The sequence below is a fragment of the Crotalus tigris genome, unplaced genomic scaffold (genome assembly GCF_016545835.1).
Source record: "Crotalus tigris isolate CLP2741 ecotype Arizona unplaced genomic scaffold, ASM1654583v1 scf7180000024295.501031, whole genome shotgun sequence".
Classification (NCBI taxonomy): Eukaryota; Metazoa; Chordata; class Lepidosauria; order Squamata; family Viperidae; genus Crotalus; species Crotalus tigris.
The window spans coordinates 412,501-433,432 of record NW_024100468.1 but is presented as its reverse complement, the minus strand read 5'-3'; the positions used below and the strand labels follow the sequence as shown (position 1 = coordinate 433,432).

General features: G+C 40.6%; 1 protein-coding gene across 1 annotated transcript in view; it reads left to right on the top strand.

Annotated features, from left to right (window-relative positions):
• Window positions 1-862: 862 nt before the first annotated feature.
• Window positions 863-20,932, top strand: part of SYT4 (synaptotagmin 4) — a 25,343-nt gene continuing 5,273 nt past the window's right edge. Inside the window, exons 1-2 of the mRNA XM_039324292.1 lie at window positions 863-1,033; window positions 4,103-4,917. Of these exons, the coding sequence (XP_039180226.1) occupies window positions 1,000-1,033; window positions 4,103-4,917 (849 nt within the window). The 5' untranslated portion in view covers window positions 863-999. The remainder of the gene's footprint in view (window positions 1,034-4,102; window positions 4,918-20,932) is intronic.

Genomic DNA, 20,932 nt, shown 5'->3' with positions numbered 1-20,932 from the left:
CCTCTCCCTCTCTCTGTGTCTCTCTCCTCCTCTCTCCCCCTCTGTCTCTCTCTCCTCTCTCCCTCCCTTTCTACCCCTCCCTTTCTACCCCTCCCCCTCTCTCTCCCCTCCTTCTCTCCCTCTCCCTTTCCCCATCCCTCCCTCCCCCTCTTTCTCTCCCTCTCCCCCTCTCTCCCCCCTCTGTCTCTCCTTGTCCTCTCTCCTTCTCTCCTTCTCCCTCTCCCTTTCCTCATCCCTCCCTCCCTCTATATTTTTCTCCCTCTCCCTCTCCCTCTCCCCCTCCCCCCTCCCTCCCTCCCTCCCTCCCCTCCCTCTCTCTCTCTCGCCCCGTCTCCTAGGTTTAACGCCGCCAGACCGGGGGTTGCAAAAACGGTGGGAGGCTTTGGCCCTAGAAATTAGCATGGCTATCTACGCCCGCCTGAGAGAGAACGTGAGCTAATCTCCTGCAGCAGAGCCGTTACAATAATTGATGAATGTGGGCTGGAGTCTCAGGAGCGGAGGACCGGGGGGGGGAGGGGGAGGGGAGGGGAAGGGGCGGGGGAGGAGGTACTGCTTTGACTCCGGTAGCGTCAGAATTGCGTCAATTTGGGTTTCAACCACGTCTCCGGGCTCCGAGCTGGGTGAGTCAGAAGACCCGAACCCAACCGACAAGGGCTCGCGAATCGCCGTGACGGAGGGGAGGACCCCACCAAGCCTGTCTGCCCACCCCTTCGCGTCTCTCTCCCCATCACCACCGCCGCCGCCACTCGCGATTCATCTCTACCTCCTCCTCTTCTTCTTTCCCAAACCTTCCCGCTCTTTCGGGCTTGGGGGGTTTGGCACCGCGTCGGAAAACAACTCTCCCCCCCCTCCTCCGGTCGGGTGTGGTGGGGTGCGTGCGCGCGTGTTGTGTTGTGTTGCCTTTTCGCTTGGGTCCGCCGGAGGGAGAGAGAGAGAGAGAGAGATTGAAGCGGGAGAAAAGAAGCTTCAGCACCTTGGACAGCGCACGCAGCCAGCAACATGGCTCCGATTACAGCCAGCAGAGAAGAATTTGGTAAGTAGATTTCTTTATTCTTATTATTCTTATTCATAAGAAGAAATGACCAAAATGCGAATTCGGATTGGCTTCGTTTCCTTCCCTCCTCCCCACCCACCCCCCCGCAGGTCCTTCTCAAGCAAAGTCGATGACTCTGCCATTTTGGACTCCTTAGGGACTTTTGGGACGCCTCGGGCGTATTTCTACTTTGATTGACCCACGTCATGCATCCGCGGGAGGGTGGGTCGATTTGGCCAAAGTTTGCGTCTTCTTCGTCTCTCTCCGGCTGCTTTCAGACGTTCAGATGGTTCTTCCTCCTCCTGCCTTCCTTCCCCCGAGGTTGCAAACGGAATGTAAGGAGCGTGGTAGAGAGTGAGGGGAGAGAAAGGATGGTTCTGCCTCAATCTTTGTTTGAAGGAAGCTGTGATGGGGGGGGGGCGGATGAGTCACTTCGCACCTGTATTCTACATGCTGTCGGGGAAAAAAAAAAAATTGGTCCTAATTGCTTCCTTTAGTACAAGGATAGCTGCTAGACATTTAAAAACATTAGTCATCCATCTCAACCTTCATACATCTATACCTTTCTGTCTCTCAGTGGATATCTCTTTGCCTCTCATCATAAGTGTTGTTTCTTGGATAAGGCACATAAAAGTGTTACCTCATGCTTTTAACTCAGTGCAAGATTTTGGAGAGAAACTTAAAGTGGCTTGGCTGCTTTTGGGTTTTGACTAACGTCAAAACTGGGCAATTAGAATAAAACCAATCCTTGCATGAATATTTTTCTCCTGCTAGAATGCTGAATAAACAAGCTTCTATTTTTTGACCAAGAGAAAAATGCAACATACATAGTTCCCCCCCCCCATTTATTTAAGCATGGGGAAGATGAGTGAGTGAACATTGTCTCATAGATTGACTTTGCCTTGTAATGCTCTTGGGATACCCGAGTACTTTACCGACAAAATATTGTGTTGTAAACTCCTGATGGCCTCATTGTAAACTCCTGATGGCCTCTTCTGGCACAATGGGATCATTCACGAGCAACATATGTTATTTCTTCCATCCCTGGGTCAAGTCGTTCTTTTTGGCGTTCCCGTTAAAATAAATCAGTTCAGTGTCGACTTCGGTTCGCATGCAAAGAATGTGGAGGGGGTCTTTTCAAACTGAGAGGGTCTGCCTTGTTCTTTTCTTCCTAGCTAGTCAGAGTCTAAAGTCAGCATCTTGCTCTCATGCAGATGTTAGGATTCCTAGGGAAATAGCATCAAAACAGATGGCCATCCCAGCAGTGGTTCCTGTAGAGCATAATGAGTAGGGGTTTCCTCTTGGTCCACCCCCTCACAGGCGCTCCTCATTTCATTTGGGACAGCTTGCTCACCTCGTAATTGACTTTGGGAAGATAATTAATATCTGTAACTTGCTCTCCAAAAAAAAAATCTGCTGGGTGCAGGCATCTAAACGATACTTGCACACATGTCGGTTGACAATTAAAACCCCTTCATGGGAGTTAATCACCCATCTGAACTTCCTTGTAAGCACCGTATGGAAATGTTATTCCCTTGCTGCTGATAAGATGTCCCTCAGCTGGGAGAGACATAAAAAAGGGTGTGTGTGAAGAGAGCTAGTGGACATAGAAAGAGGATGCATGGAACTAATCCAGCAACCAATATCTTCTCCGAAGGCAACATTTCTGGCAGACTAACGTACAACCATGGGTTGGCTTCTCATAACTCGACCCTAATAAAAATGGAAAAGTCCTCCCCTTAAAAGACAAGCAAACCCTGACGCCAGAAGGTGATGCCTCCAAAATTGGCAATTGTCCACACCCAACTCTTCCAAGGCTTACTCAGTAGGTCCACTCATTGTCCCGTAATTTCAATTTTAGGGGGTGAGTCCGCTACCCTTCTACCCTTCAAAAGCAGAGTCCTTCTCTCCAGTAAGAATCATAAAGAACACATCTACTTTTCCTTTCCAGGAAATCCCTCTTTAAGACAGGATATAGCACACGTTTCCTTGAATGCCGGTCCCCACGAATGATAGACCCCGCTTCTTTTCTGCAATAGTATTTCATGTGTTCCCATCTTGCTAGGAGAAGGTGGTCTTTCCTCTGGGTTGCTGTTGCCAGCACCTGGTGCTTAAACTTGCTCGGAAATGTTACTTATGAGCACAATTGGATTTCCAATTAGTGGCACTCATTTGGCCCTGTGTTGCTTACTCGTGAAATGCTAATGATCTCCTCCGTGTCCCACTTTTATCCGTGCTCCAGATGTCATTGCAGCTTGCATGCTGTTTTTTCCCTATTGCTGTTTAGAATGTGGGCTGTTTTCTCTGAGCGATGGAGAGAAGGGAAAAAAAACCCCATCACAACTGCTACGCTTGCAGGAATAGAGACTAAATCACTGTTCTTTAGGCACCTACGTTGCTGGATACTTCTAAAAATCCTGGTTGTTTTCTCCTGAAATTAGAAAAGAAAGGATTAGCCTTGTATATAAGCGATAATGAAATAGTGGTGGTGGTGGGGGGAAATCATTGCATATTATCTATATCAACATTGAGCTCAATGTCGTTATGGCAGACTGGTGGAAAAGCTGATAAAAGTTAACATTTGCTTACTGCGTAGTAATCTCTTCTATAAAAGGTTTGTGTAACGATGAAGTTTTACTGGACGTAAGGGACAAAGCAAAGGCTGGTATGAATGTGAACATGGGGACAATATATTTCAAATCTTTTTTTTTTTATCGGCCAGATGAAAAGACAAATGTGAAGGGTGTAAGAAGGAACCCAGACGCCTTTGTTATACTTAGTGAATCCGTAACTTTATCTAGGAAAGCAACAAAATTTAATTGCTCCAGGTTGCTTGTTACAAGCATGATGGCTAAACTCTTATTTCTTACAGTCATGCATCCATCTCCAGACAGAAATTTTTTTTCACACCTGCAGGGGGCACAAAATGAATATGCTTTTTTCTTAGTATATTGTACAGTTGAATTGCTGCACTCTATCATTTGGCCGGTTTCTTGCTAAGTTAACTATCACTTGTCATCTCCAAAGCCCAACGTTCATATATTTGTTGCCCTTTGCTTTGACTTGCAGATGAAATCCCTACCGTGGTTGGGATCTTCAGTGCCTTTGGGCTGGTCTTCACCGTCTCGCTCTTTGCTTGGATCTGCTGCCAACGCAAATCTTCTAAAGCCAACAAGACCCCTCCTTATAAATTTGTCCACGTGCTGAAGGGCGTCGATATTTATCCCGAGAACCTCAACAGCAAGAAGAAATTTGGTGCAGAGGACAAAGGGGAAGCCACAAACAAGCCCGTGATGCCCAAAACCTCCCTGCATCTTGACCTGGAGAAACAAGATCTGAATGGCAACTTCCCCAAGACAATCCCTAAAATGCCAAGTTCTTCAGATGTTGAAGGCTTTACTCCGAAGTTGTTTCCTGAGCGGGAAAAAGATTCGGTGTCTCCGGACAGCTTGAAGTCAACCACCTCAATATCTTCTGAAGAAAAGCAAGACACATTAGGGACTCTGTTCTTCTCCCTAGAGTACAACTTTGAAAAAAAGGCTTTCATGGTGAACATCAAAGAAGCACGGGGCTTACCGGCCATGGATGAACAATCAATGACTTCTGATCCGTACATCAAAATGACCATATTACCAGAGAAGAAGCACAAGGTGAAAACTCGAGTGCTGAGGAAAACCTTAGATCCGGCTTTTGATGAAACCTTCACCTTTTACGGGATCCCTTACACTCAAATTCAAGATCTGAGTCTCCATTTTATGATCCTGAGTTTTGACCGGTTCTCCAGAGATGATATCATTGGAGAAGTCCTGTTTCCCTTATCAGGAATCGAATTATCTGAAGGGAGGATGCTGATGAACAAGGAGATCATCAAAAAAAACGTTAGGGTAATTGATCTTACTTATTCTTTTTTTTCTTCTTCTTCCTTTTCTTACCCAAGAGTATTTTGAAGAGATGAGTTGTACAAAGAGCAATATCATGCTGACATTTTGAATAAATGAATGAAGTAGACCACGGGTCTTCAAACTTGGCCCTTTTATGACTGGTGGACTTCAACTCCAGAATTCCTCAGCCAGGCGTGCCTGGCTGAGGAATTCTGGGAGTTGAAGTCCACCAGTCATAAAAGGGCCAAGTTTGAAGGCCCCTGCATTATGTGATGCCACAAGGTAGAAGAGCAGGTTGGGGACAAAGCATAGCTGGCCGAGGAATTCTGGGAGTTGAAGTTCACACCTCTTAAAATGGCCGAGGTTGAGAAACACTGGTTTAGCTCTTTCTAAGTTAGCATTATTTCTTCCTCAGATTATGTCAGGGGTCTTCAAACTTAGCCCTGTTATGACTCGTGGACTTCAACTCCCAGAATTCCTCAGCCAGCCATGCTGAGGGGAAAGGGAGAGGTTTCCAAGCTGAGCCATGCTGTCTGAGGAATTCTGGGAGCTGAAGTCCACCAGTCATAAAAGAGCCAAGGTTGCCTACCCCTGGTCTAGGGCATACCTGGCTGAGGAATTCTGGGAGTTGAAGTCCACAAGTCATAACAGGGCCAAGTTTGAAGACCCCTGACATAGTGTGAGGGGGAAATAATTCTAACTCAGAAAGAGCTAAACTGGTGTTTCTCAACCTCGGCCATTGTAAGAGGTGTGGACTTCAACTCCCAGAATTCCCCAGCCACCTATGCTTTGTCCCCAACCTGCTCTTCCACCTTGTGGCATCACATAATGCAGGGGTCTTCAAACTTGGCCCTTTTATGACTTGTGGACTTCAACTCCCAGAACTCCTGAGTTGGCCATTTTGATGAAAGTGTGGGCTTGGATCCAGACCAGGGGTCTTCAAACCTGGCCCTTTTCTGACTGGTGGACTTCCAGAATTCCTCAGCCAGTTATGCTGAGGGGAAAGGGAGAGGTTTCCAAGCTGAGCCATGCTGCTTCAGGAATTCTGGGAGTTGAAGTCCATGAGTCATAAAAGGGCCAAGTTTGAAGACCCCTGAACTAGACATTCTAAACAGGATGAAAGGATTTGCAAACCAATATTTTGTCTATTGAGATTCTCAATCATCCAGGTTAGGGTAGCCCTAAAGCAGTGGTGAGATTGAAATACATGAATAACTGGTTTCCCTGCATGGATGTCACTTCCGTTCTGGGCCTGGGCAACAAAAAATTATCTACCAGTTCTGCTGAACTGGTGAGAACCGGCTGAATCCCACCACTGTCCTAAAAGTGCTTTATCAAAAGGCAACTGGACTTTCTTCTTTTTTGTTTTTTCCTTGAAAACATTTCAAGGAAAACATCCAGTTCTGCTGATGAGAAGTGAAAATTTTTCAAGGGAAACAACAAGGAAGTCCAGTGGCCTTTTGGAAAAGCACCTTTGGAGTAAACCTATTCTATTTTCACTTATATCAGACCAGGCAAGAGAGGAAATGATTGATAATAAAATAAACTCTTGACACTGAATCTAAGTCTCACTTTCCCAATTTCTACTTAGCACTTAGAGCACATGAGTGGGCATTTAACAGAACAACCTAAAGTTGTAGACAACATTGTAAAACATAAATAAGCCAGACCACAGGTAATAATAATAATAATAATAATAATAATAATAATAATAATAATAATAATAATAATAATAATAATAATAATAATGTGGGAAAGGACCTTGGAGGTCATCTAGTCCAACCCCCTGCTCAGGCAGGAAACTTTACATCATTTCAGACAAATGGCTGTCCAGTCTCTTCTTAAAAACTTCCATTGGTGGAGCATTCACAATTTCTAGAGGCAAGCAGTTCCACCGGTTCATTGTTCTAACTGTCAGGAAATTCCTCCTTAGTTCTAGGCTGCTTCTGTCGTTGATGAGTTTCCATCCATTGCTTCTTGTCCTGCCCTCAGACACTTTGGAGAATAGCTTGACTCCCTCTTCTTTGGGGAAGCCCCTCAAATATCAGACTGCTATCATGTCCCCCCTCTTCCTTCTCTTCATCAAACTAGACATATCCAATTCCAGCCATCAATCGATGTCACTTAGTTCTGGCAGCAGCTCTCCAAGAGATTCCAGAGATCCAGCCTGATCCTTTAAACAGTCCATCTTCCCTGTGTGAAAACTTGGTTGGATGACCCTCTGTGTAGACAAATGGCAATAGCTCCTGCGACAAGCCGAATATGGGAACTGTATTAGCTTTAAACAAAACAGCAACCACATGACATATTTTGTGTTATCAGCATCAAGGCATTGAACTCAACTCATCCCAATAGAGCAGTTCTCTTATGCTCTGATTGATTAGAGTACAGTACTGAACTGTCTAATAGCTCTAAGAATGGGGAGTTGTGAGCTCATGGATTTGTCAGGCTCAGCAATAATTCAGCAATAATTCACATGGGTGACAGGATAAAAGAAATAATCTGCCGGATTGAATTTTGGGAGCCTTCTTAGTAAGACAAATTCATTCCACAGGACGCAATCCAGAAGAAGAATCCTTGGTTCCTTGTCAAGCATAGGGTACCAATCAGAGCACAAAGATATAAGTCAGGGGTCTTCAAACTTGGCCCTTTTATGACTGGTGGACTTCAACTCCCAGAATTACTCAGTCGGCCATTTTGATGAAACTGCGGGCTTGGATCCAGACCAGGGGTCTTCAAACTTGGCCCTTTTATGACTAGTGGACTTCAACTCCCAGAATTCCTCAGCCAGCGTGCCTGGCAGAGGAATTCTGGGAGTTGAGGTCCACCAGTCATAAAAGGGCCAAGTTGGAAGACCCCTGATATAAGTCAATAGTTTATGAGCCTTGACAGGAACAAGAAATTAGGTAACAATCCACCAGACTGCTGTAAACTGTGGATTAAACTATATGAAGAAGCATTTAGATTAACTGTTGAAGGGCCAATTCCTCTCCTTTCTTCCACTGAGACAGTAATATTAATATTTTATTTGTGATAAAAATATTGGAAGAAGAATTAATTGTAGACATGGTCCAGGGAGTAGGGTAGGTGCATCTCTATCAAGCAATTGTTGTTGTTAGTTACAAAATCCTGTCTGACCCATTGCGACCCCATGGACAATGTTCCTCCAGGCCTTCCTGTCCTCTACCATCTTCTGGAGTCCATTGAAGCTCACGCCTCCCATTCAGTGACTTCATCCAGCCACCTCATTCTTTGTTGTCCCCTTCTTCTATTGCCCTCAATCTTTCCCATCAAACAATAAAGCATTATAACAGAATAACAGAGTTGGAAGGGATCTTGGAGGTCTTCTAGTCCAACCCCCTGCTCAGGCAGGAAACCCTATGCCGTTTCATACAAATGACTGTCCAGTCTCTTCTTAAAAACTTCCAGTGTTGGAGCATTCACTACTTCTGGAGGCAGTTTGTTCCACTGGTTAATTGTTCTCACTGTCTGGAAATTTCTCCTTAGTTCTAGGTTGCTTCTCTTCTTCATTAGTTTCCATCTAATGCTTCTTGTCTGGCCTTCAGGCACTTTGGAGAACAGCTTGACTCCCTCTTCTTTGTGGCAACCCTTGAGATATTGGAAGACTGCTATCATGTCCCCCCTGATCCTTCTCTTCATTAAACTAGACATACCCAATTCCAGCAACTGTTCTTTGTATGTTTTAGCCTCCAGTTCCCTAATCATCTCTGTTGCTCTTCTCTGCATTCTTTCTAAAGTCTCAACATCTTTTTTACATCGTGGTGACCAAAACTGGATGCAGGATTCCAAGTGTGGCCTTACCAAGGCCTTGTAAAGTGATATTAACATTTCAAGAGATCTTGATTCTATCTGTCTGTTAAGGCAGCCTTGGATTGTGTTGGACTGTGCTTTATCCAGTAATATGCTAAAATTGTATTGGGTATGTGTGCCCAATGTTATCTGTGGGTGTGGCCAAGGAGTGTCACAATGACAAAGGCATCATCGCAGCATTGCTACTTAAGCCCTGCCTCTTTTTGACGGGTATCATGACATTGCACGCCTGCCCCCTAAGTTGTAAGTGCCTCAATGGTGAGAGTTGGGAGACGCTTCTGGTGTTGCTGTGGTGATGAAAATGTATTAAAAATCACATCCAGTACAACCTCAGCATGCTGCGATGCATCCCTTAGGATTTTATCTCAACTTACTTTTCTTCTCCCTAAATAGGTACATGGCAAAGGAAGAAAAATAGGCTTATAAATTGCAATTGTAGTCAGTCATTTTGGCAGATCAATACACATCGGTTGTAGCAGTCCAATGCCTTGTTTATGCACCATATTTTCATCCTTTAAGTGTTCCCTCCTAACATTAAGGTATGATTTCAGCTTTGGAGAAGCATGGCATTTAAGATGAGGCTGATCGAAACAAAAGGAACATCTCTAATGATTAATGAACGTTGGGTGATTATCAGTTGATTCTGCCGTGGCTGATGATTAATGGATATTCCTGTTTGAACATGCATATGAGACTATAGAATATTATTTTAACCCTGTTGGGCTAAATGATTAATGTGTTTCACTAAATTGTTATCTACCCAGCCTTGCATTCTTAAGAATTCTCAACCAATGTGGGGAAAAACTACTGCATATCTAGGCAGATATATTTCAGAATCTGCTACTGGAGTTGCTGAAGTTCATTTTGGGGCTAAAACATCATTTACACTAGTCAAAATAGAATAGAATAGAATAGAATAGAATAGAATAGAATAGAATAGAATAGAATAGAAGTAGAGTAGAGTAGAGTAGAGTAGAGTAGAGTAACAGAATTGGAAGGGACCTTGGAGGTCTTCTAGTCCAACCCCCTGCTTAGGCAGGAAATCCTATACAATTTCAGACAAATGCTTATCCAATCTCTTCATAAAAACTTCCAGTGTTGGAGAATTCACATTTTCTGGAAGCAAGTCGTTCCATTGATTAATTGTTGAATTTATGAATTCAGTCATCTGGCATTCCAACAATGTTCTTGGGCAAAAATTAGAATTGATACATTGTCATCAGCAGCAGTGGAATATATAGGTCAGGGGTCTTCAAACTTGGCCCTTTTTTTTTTATCCACCCCCCCCTCCCCAACCACCCCACCCCCCCCCCCCGACTTCCCAGAACTGAATATAGGATTATTTAACAAATATTTTAAAAATAACATTTGCAATTTATAAAATAATTAATAATAATAATAAAAATCACAGTAATAATATATATAATAATAATATACATAACATAAACTTTAAAATGAATAATATATACTAAAAAAGAAAAAAAAGAAATAAGAAAAGAAGAGAGAGAGAGAAAGAAGAAAGAAGAAAGTAGACGAAGAATAAAGCATATATATATAAAAAAAAAAATATATGAATAATAATACGTAAAAAATGTATATATATAAAAAAGAAAAAGAAGAAAGAAAGAAAGAAAAAACAATCATTACAAATTATAAAAAGGCTAAATAATATTTTTCCATATCCAAATTATGTTGTATAAAATTTATCCATTTTTCCCATACCGCAAAAAATTTTTCTTGAGATTGCTCCTTTAAGAAAGCCGAAATCTTTGCCATTTCTGCCAAATACGAAACTTTATGAAACCATTCTTGTAAAGTAGGCAAAGATTCCTTCTTCCAATATTGTCCTATTAACAACCTAGCGGCTGTAATCAAATTTAACATCAATATAACCTCCTTAGCATCACAGTCAATAACAATACCTAGTAAAAATAATTGCGGAGTAAATTTTACCCTCCTTTTAAAAATTCTTTGAATATTCCACCATATCTTAATCCAAAAAGCTTTTATATGCTTACACGTCCACCAAATATGGTAATAGGTAGCATCCAAATATCCACATCTCCAGCATTTCGGCTGTAGATTAGGGTACATAATGGACATTTTCTTTGGGTCAAGGTGCCATCTATAAAACATCTTATAAAAATTCTCTCTTAAATTTTGCGCTTGTGTGAATTTAACATTTCTTATCCAAATAAGTTCCCAAGTATCCATTGAAATCGTTTCACCAATATTCTGTGCCCATTTAATCATACAATCTTTAACTAGTTCAGGTTCTGAATCTAATTCCACTAAAACCCCATAAACTCTCTTAATATGGGTTGGCCTTTGATCTCTTACTTGTTTTAAAAAAATTTCATCTTCTCTAAGCCAGCCCGTTTTACAATCCATCTTCCATCTATCCACTATTTGTCTATATTGGAACCATGAATAAGTTAAATTTTCATGTGTTAATTCTTCCAAAGATTTTAACTGCCAGTCTTGGCCATCCCATCTTAGTAACTGTACGTAAGAGACCTTGTCCATATTTACCCCTTTCCTTATACCTTCTATGGCATGCCGAGGTATAGCCCATAATGGTATTTTGAAGTCACTTTTATAATACTTTCTCCACACTCTTAGCAAAGAGTTTCTTATAATATGAGACTTAAAAACCCAATCCACTTTTTTATTAAATATTAAATAGGCATGCCATCCAAAAAGTAGGTCCCAGCCTTCCAAATGAAGTATTTCTGTATTTGTTAAATTCACCCAGTCGCTAATCAATGTCAATACTACAGCATCATAATACAATTTCATATTTGGTACCTTGAGTCCACCTCTCTCACGAAAATCTTGCATTATTTTAAGTTTCACCCTTGGTTTTTTCCCTGCCCAAACAAATTTATTAATACCTTTTTGCCATTCATCTAAATTACGTTCGTTCTTTAAAATAGGTAACATTTGAAACAAAAAAATAAACTTTGGCAGGACATTCATTTTAATAACTGCAATTCTGCCCATAAGGGATAACTGTAAATTATTCCAGTTTTTTAAATCCTTCTGTACCTCCATCCACAGCTTTTCATAATTATTTTTATACAATTTTACATTAGAAGCAGATAATGTAACCCCCAAATATTTTACCTTATCAACGATTTCAAAGTCTGTTAAGTTAACTAAAGCCTGTTTATCACCATTAGTCATATTTTTAGCTAATATTTTGGTCTTATTATTATTAATTTTAAAGCCAGAAACACGTCCATATTGTTGAATCAATTGTAATAATTTCACCACCGAAGAAACAGGTTGAGACAAAGTAACAACCAAGTCATCTGCAAAGGCTCTTAATTTATATTCTTTTTTATTAATTTCTATTCCTTTTATTTCTTGAGACTCCCGAATTTTAATCAACAAAATTTCCAGTGTTAAAACAAACAATAACGGAGACAACGGGCATCCCTGTCTTGTTCCTTTTTCTATTACAAAAGCCTCTGACAAACCCCCATTTACAATAATTTGAGCAGTCTGTTTTTGATATATATTGGATAATACTTGTAATATATTTTGTCCAAAATTCATCTCCTTAATTAAACACAGCATAAACTGCCAATTCACTTGGTCAAAGGCTTTTTCAGCATCCAAAAATATCAGGCCTGCAGAGACTTGGTTATTCTTTTCTAAATACTCTAATAAATTAATAATTTGTCTAACGTTATTCTTCATATACCTTCCAGTTATAAAACCCGATTGATCCCTATGTATAAACTGCTGCAAGATCCCCATAAGCCTGTTAGCTAAAATTTTTGCAAAAATTTTATAATCCACATTTAAAAGAGATATAGGCCTATAATTTTTAGGCAAAGTAAGATCTTGACTATCTTTTGGAATCAATGATATAAATGCATTACGCCAGGATGGAGGGATCTCTAACCCCTGTAATAAATTATTAAACAGTTCACACAACGGTTGAATCATCTCTTCTACTAAAGCTTTATAATAAATAGATGTCAACCCATCCGTACCCGGCGCTTTGCCCAATTTCAGTTGTTTAATAGCTGTAACAATTTCTTCCTTAGTAATTAAACCGTTAATCTTTTTTTCCTGATCTTCTGTTAATTTAGGAAAGTTAACTTTGCCTAAATAATTATTTATATCTGTAATTTGAATATTAGTACCCTTATATAATTTTTGATAGTATTCTAAAAAAGATTTCTTAATCAATTCTTTCTGATAAACCAATTTACCATTATAATTTATTTTATCTATATTCCTCTGTTTCTGTTTTTTTCTTAACTGATAAGCCAACCATCTCCCTGGTTTATTAGCATTACAAAATGTATTTTGTTTCATAAATAGCAAATTAGTTGCAGCTTGATCAGCCATCAGCATGTTAAATTGTGTTTTTAACAATTTTAAAGCTCCTTTAACCTTTTCATCTAAGGGATTTGAAATTAAAAGTTTCTCTTTTAATTTAATCTCCTCTTCCAAGTCTTTCCGTTTCTGAGTCTGTTTCTGTCTATGCAAATTATTCATTTTTATCAAAATACCACGCATAAAAGCTTTACTTGCATCCCAGACCATTGAGATTGATGTTCCCTTGTTCATATTTAAAGTAAAATATTCCTTTAAACATTCCTTTAATTTATGAACATTTTTTTCTTGTTTAAATAAATTCTCATTCACCCTCCAGGATCTCCTATCTTCCTTCTCTACAAACAGTTCCATCCAAACTGGACTATGATCGGACAATGTCCTAGGAAAAATTTTTACATTCTTCACCCTGTTGTATAAATCTGTTGTGATCAAAAAGAAATCAATTCTTGAGAAAGATTGGTGTCTATCTGAGAAAAACGTAAAATCCTTTTCTTCTTGATTACGTTCACGCCAATAGTCTCTCAATTCCCAATCTTCTTTCATATCAAAAAAGGCTTTAGGTAATTTAGCCTGTTTAAAAAAGGTAGAAGAGCCTTTTTTGTCCATTTGTATATCTAAGACACCATTCCAGTCTCCCATTAAAATCACAGATCTATAGTCCAACAAAGTTATTTTCTGATGTAGTAACCTATAAAATTGCTCCTGTTGCTGGTTTGGTGCATACAACCCCACAATAAGAATTTTCTTGCCATATAAACCAAGTTCAAGCATAACATATCTTCCGTAAGGATCTGATTCTAACAAGGTAGCAGATAAATTCTGTTTAACATAGATTACCACACCCCCTTTCTTCCCAGGGGCGGGAGATACAAAATGAGATCCCAAGCGAGGATTATTTAAATATTTTTGATCTTTAGCTGTAATATGAGTTTCTTGCAAGCAAATAATATCATTGTTATGTTGTTTCAAATAGTGGTAAATTTTTTTTCTCTTTTGAGGAATGTTTAATCCATTAACATTCCAGGACAGGAGCTTTGCCATCTCCCTTGGCCTTCAGCCTGGAGAAGATCCGCTCAAATTCTGCTGCTGATGAATATGTAGCAGAGCTTTTGGGTCTTGCTCCTCCCACCGGCACTGAAGCAATTTGCTGAGTAGATTCTTCAATTTCTTTTTCTTTTTCTTTTTTCTGTTGTTCTTTTTCTTTACGTTTATGTGCTGCACGGGTCATTCTCTGTTCTTTAACCTCTGGTTGAGAAATCCATACCACCTGTCCAGCAGTCATCATCCCTGTACCTTCAGATTTCTGTTCCATCTCTTTGTCACTCAAGACTTTATGCATCATGGGCAAAGGAGAGCCTGCTCCCAGGACCGTTTTATAAAATTCCTTAGCTTTAGCAACTGTATTAAGTCTATAACGTGTCCCCGCATGGCTCAAAACAATGCCCATCGGAATCTCCCATCTAAATGGCATTTGTCTTGCTTTAAGTTCATTTACTAAAAAAGCAAAATCTTTTCTGCTTCTTAAAATTTTAGGTGGAATTTCCTTTAAAATAATAATATCTTGGGCAGCAATCTGAAATCTTTTATTATAAAAAATTTGTAGAATCTGATTTCGCAGAGACTTCTTAGCAAAATATATCACCACATCTCTAGGCAAATTCCTCTGTTTTGCAATCCAAGAATTAACTCTATAAATTCTTTCCACATCCCCACGTAACTCTTCTTTATCAATATTCAAAATAACAGCCAAGTCATTAATCACCATTTCCATCAAATCTTGAGTTTTATCTTCTTTCAGACCCCTTATTCTCAAAGCATATTCCATCTGTCTATACTGGAACATAAGAATATCATCTTGTGAAGTCTCCACTTTTTTCTCCATATCTTGAAATTTATAATCCAAAAGTTCAACTGTTTCTTCAATTTCCTCTACTCTGGAGTCCAGCTTCACAACCACTGAGGCCATTCCAGATAGAGCTAGAAGTATATCATCCCTCAAAATAGCATTATTCTGTTCTAAAAGCTCCTTCATCTCTTTCTTCATTTCCTCCTTAGTTTCAGATTTATTCTGGTCCAAAAGTTGTTTCATTTCCTCCCTAAACTGTGAGACGGCACTTACCATTATTTCTTTAATGTCTTGTGCTGATGTGCCAGATGGGGGAGGTGAAGGTGGAGTGGATTTAGGTTGCTGCACTGAGGGTATTATTTTAAGTTGTTGTTGCACAGTAGAAGTAGCAGGAGAAGAAGTTACTTTAGAAGCTGCAGTAGCTGGTTGTCGTTTTGAAGCCATTTTAATTTATCTTCCTTTCTTCTTAAAAATACCAATAAAAATAAGTAATCCAAAAAAAAATTAAAAATAAGATAAAATAGAATAAAATAAGATCAATCTAAAAGTCCCCAAGAATAAAAAAGTAAAAAAGTAAAAAAAAAGCAGTATTAAACAACAATTCAGCCGATCCGTCTTTTAAAGGAAAAAACTTTCAAAACGCCATTTTACTTTCACTCTCACTTTTCCGCCCGAAAAAAAAAGAGAAAGCTCAAAAAAATAAAAAAAAAATCAACACATACTAAATAAACTAAATAAACTAAAAAAAAATAAAATAAAGCTAAACTATAAATAAAATCCTTTAAACAGTTCTGTCCGGTTTAAGATTACTCACGGTTTCTTTAAGTACGGAGATGGTAGCGGCGTCTCGCTTTGTTTCCGAAGAAACAAAGACAGCTGAGAGGCGGAGAAGGCAATGAACTCCGAGGGAACCCTCTTTCTACCCCCCTAAAAATAAAAATCCAGGGAGAGTTAAGAGGTTCTACCTCTATTCATGCGATCTCTACCCCTTCCCTTCGCCCGGGAAGGGGATTGCGAGCCGCGGGCCAGCTGGTAAACGCTGTGCTCCGCGGATCTGACACCTTCTCAGGAGGACGGCTACAAAGTAGCCGCCATCTCCACCGCTTTAACCACCGGAAGTCCAAACTTGGCCCTTTTATGACTTGTGGACTTCAACTCCCAGAATTCCTCATCCAGGCACACACTAGCTGAGGAATTCTGGGAGTTGAAGTCCACAAGTCATAAAAGGGCCATGTTTGAAGACCCCTGATAGAAACTAATATATGAAATGAGAGCAAACCCTTATAGCACTGATGATGTTATCTAGTTGGGTAATGAAATGTTTGGAAGAAAAGAGCCAAGCTCACTGAGCACCAAGGATCCTACTGGTCAGCTCTGAGCTACAAATATTTTCTTCAGTCAATCAATCAATCAATCAATCAATCAATCAATCAATCAATCAATCAATCGCTGAGCACAGTACATTCCACTAAATCCAATGAGAAAAACTTTGTAATAGCTTTGAATACATTGCCTGTTTTTGCCATGGATAAATTCCATACAATCCTCAAAGCTATTTAGCACAAATTCCCAATAGTCCATTAAATATCAGTTGGCTAATCAGAATAAGTAGCTTTTAGGGTGTAGGCGTCAGTCTTATTGTTATCCTCAGAAGTTCTGACTCTAATTCTAAATACTTTCTTTGCCCCATTGAATTTCACCAAGGTTTACGACCAGATCAATATTTTGATATCTGGTTGCAAATCAGTTGGAGACATCTTCAGCTTTTAAGTGGCAGCTCATTTCCTATTAGAATCCCAAACCTAATACATGTTTCAGGCAAGCAATATCACGACTTGAGGATCTGCCAGTATATTGACTTTGGGATAATTGCTTTCCAAAGATCAAGCATCAAATCAAATTGCTTTGATGTGTAGCAAACAATATTCCCATCTAGAGTGTTTTATGGCTTTTAATCCATTTTTGACCTGAACAGATGAAGCTTGTTCAACTTACATTTCCCTGCTTATGTATAGTTTTTGTTCCCACAAGGTGACCATGCTGTTTCCTACCAAAATCTTGATTTGTTTCTGATATTTTCTTTGGCCCGTTGACTTCTTAATGCAAGCCTTATTATTTGTGACAATGTTTCAAGAGATTGGCTGAAGATTTAGTTCTGTATTGGAGGGTTCAGAAGCTATGTTTTCATTTTCTCAAGTCACAATCTGATATTGTCAATATTTTGAAAGATGAATTCCAGGTAGCAATTTTCTGACTGATTTAGGAAGTTTCAGAATGGTATTACGGTTAAGAGAGTGAAAGAAGGTAAAGCTGGCTCAAATATGAACGGTATAAACAACAGAATAATGGAGTTGGAAGGGACCTTGGAGGTCTTCTAGTCCAACCCCCTGCTCAGGTAGGAGCCCTATACCATTCCAGACAAGTGGCTGTCCAGTCTGTTCTTAAAAGCCTCCAATGATGGAGTATCTACAACTTCTGGGGGCAGGTTGTTCCACTGATTAATTGTTCTGTCAGGAAATTTCTCCTTAGTTCTAGGTTGCTTCTCTCCTTGATGAGTTTCCATCCATTGCTTCTTGTCCTGCTTTCAGGTGCTTTGGAGAATTGCCTGACTCCCTCTTCTTTGGGGCAGCCCCTGAGATATTGGAACACTGCTATCATGTCAAGCCTAGTCCTTCTCTTCATTAAACTAGACATCCCCAATTCCAGAAACTGTTCCTTATCTGTTTTAGCCTCCAGTCCCCTGATCATCTTTGTTGCTCTTCTCTGCACAATTTCTAGAGTCTCCACATTTTTTTTACATCGTAGTGATCAAACCTGGATGCAGGATTCCAAGAGTGGCCTTACCAAGGCATTGTAAAGTGGCATTAACCTTCCACGTGATCTTGATTCTATCCCTCTGTTAATGCAGCCTAGCACTGTGTTGGCTTTTTTGGCAGCTGCAGCACACGGCTGCCTGATATTTAAGGGTTTGTCCACTAGGACTCCAAGATCCCTCTCATGGTTGCTACTATTGAGCAAGGTACTACTTATACTATACCTGTGCATTTGGTTTCTCTTGCCTAAATGTAGAACCTTACTTTTTTCACCACTGAATTTCATTTTGTTAGATAGCACCCAATGTTCAGGTCTGTCAAGATTCTTCTGTATCTTAAGCCTGTCTTCTGGAGTGTTGGCTCTTCCTGCCAGCTTGGTGTCATCTGCAAATTTGATGAGTTCCCCATCTATCCCCTCATCCAAATCATTGATGAAGACGTTGAAGAGCACTGGGCCAAGAACAGAGCCTTGGGGCACCCCACTACTCACTTCCCTCCATGTAGATGCAGTTGCATTGAGGACCACATGCTGAGTACGGCCGGTCAGTCAGCTACGAATCCATCTGGTGGTGATGCTGCCTAACCCACATTTTTCTATCTTGTCAAGTAGTAGATTGTGGTCTACTTTATCAAATGCCTTATCAAAGTCCAAATAAATTATATCCACAGCATTTCTCTGGTCCACTGAAAGACCCAGAGAATCAGGTTTAGGAACAGATCCTCATGGAAAATAAATATATCTATATGGTCAAACTTAGATTACCAGTACGAGAAATGTTCTCTGTGGTATGATGTATTGTAGCCATGTGACAAAATCTAAAGCTCTATATAAGTAGTCCCTGACTACTAATCATTTGTTTAGTGACCATTCAAAACCATTCAAGAAAGGCCATTTTTCACCCTTACCACTGTTGCAGCATTCCCACGGTCACATGACCACAATCTGGGCACTTGGCAACTAGCATGTTTTTCTGTCCCAGCCTACGTGAGTCCTTGTTATGCTCACAAGGAGAAACCTCTCTTCCAAGAAACAGGCAGGAACCACAAGAAAAAAACAACCCCTTTTATTTTCACAGACCTGAGTCAATGTCCAAGGCAAACCAACACAGTCCACAAAAACTTGATCCTCAATACGAACGGTTGCCTTCGGCAACCAACACCTCCCACACCTTCCCTTTTATTATGCAGCCAAGGCGTGGCTTCCTAATGTCTTCTCCTTTGCCTTTGGAGCCGCCCCATTGCATTCCTCTGTCCTACTCGCTTCTCCTGCCTGTGCATTCGTGCATCCAGGATTTGTCCCAGCTGTTCTTCATCACTATCCAAATCAGGCTCCCAGCACAGCTGTGTTTCAGCCTGAGCATGAGTGGAGGAGTCAGGCTCCTCATCCGACTGTAAGTCTTGGAGCTCCTCACAGCCTTCCTCTGACTCTAATGTCACTCCAGGCCCCCTCCTACTCATCTGATTCCTCAGACTCAGCTGCTGGATCCACTGGCTGGAGAGGAATCATAACACATGTATTCATGACAGTTGCACTGTCACTGGGTCATGTGATCACCATTTGTCACCTTCCCAACTCCTTCTGGCAAATAAGGTCAATGGGGGAAGGTGGGACTACTTAACAATGGTGTGATTTACTTAACAGCTGCAGTGATTCGCTCAATAACTGGTGAAAAGGTCATAAAATGGGGGGAAACTCACTTAATGACTGCCTTGCTTAGCCTCAGAACTTTTGTGCTCAACTGAAAGCAATATTCTTCAACGAGTTGTATAGTTTGAGAATTACAAGAAGTACCAACTAGAAGAAAAGACTAAAAAACCTTTGGTGTGCATGATGGAAGCAATTCTTCACGCCTATTAGGGTCCTAGGATTCTAGCTGTGGTATCATCTTTCCAAGTTGTTGTGTGTATTGATTGTCTTGCTATCAACAGTCATAAAACATAGAATAATAGAGTTGGAAGAGACCTTGGAGAACTTCTAGTCTTGCTTGAGCTGGAGACCCTATACCATTTCAGACAAATGGTTGTCCAGCCTCTTCTTAAAAGCCTCCAGTAATGGAGCACCCACAACTTCTGAAAGCAAGCTGTTCCATTGGTTGATTGCTCTCACCATTAGGAAGTTTCTCCTTCTAGGTTGGTTCTCTCCTTGATTAGTTTCCATCCGTTGCTTCTTCTTCTGGCTTCAGGTACTTTGGAAGATAGTTTGACCCCCTCATCTTTGTAGGAGCCCCACCTAATATTGGGAGAATGCTATCATGTCACCCCTAGTCCTTCTTTACCTTAGACTAGACCAGGGATAGACAATCTTGGCTCTTTTATGACTCGTGGACTTCAACTCCCAGAATTCCTGAGACAGCCATGCTGAGGGGAAAGGGAGAGATTTCCAAGCTGAGCCATGCTGGCTGAGGAATTCTGGGAGTTGAAGTCCATGAGTCATAAAAGAGCCAAGGTTGCCTACCCCTAGACTAGACCTACCCAAATCCTGCAACCATTCTTCATATGTTTTAGCCTCCAGTCCCCTTATCATGCTTGTTGTTGTTCTCTGCACTCTTTCCTGAGTCTCAACATCTTTTTTATATTGTGGTGACGAGAATGGATGCAATATTCCAAGTGTGGTCTTACTAAAGGTTTGTAAAACTGTACTAGGACTTCACATGATCTTGATTCTGTCCCTCTTGTTAATGCAATTTAGGATTGCATTGGCTTTTTTGGCTGCTGCCGCACACCGCTGGCTCATGTTTAAGTGATTGTCTACTTAAAAATTAGCCAAATCATACTAAATCAATCCAAGGGATGCATGGAATAATGAGTGAAATCCAAAACTGTTACAATGAAAAAAACTATTAGAAGCTAAAAACCCTGAAATACATTTAGTACCTCTGCCATCAAATGCTGTGAATCTGCTATCCTGTTGGTCACAGCAGATGATGAACTCAAAAGTCTAGTCAGCTTTCAATAAGAGGGGCATTCTTGTTCTTCATTTGAAGTGGGAGAAGATATTGCCGTTCGTTATAAATGTTCTGTTGGCAATTTCTGGTACCTCCATCATATTTATCCAAGCCTCTTCCAGATTGCAAATACCTGTAAGCAGAAACAGAAGTTGAGTACAAAGCACCAAGAGCTTATTCTTGTCACCTAGACACATGAATCTGAGCAGCTCATGGTCTAAGCTAGA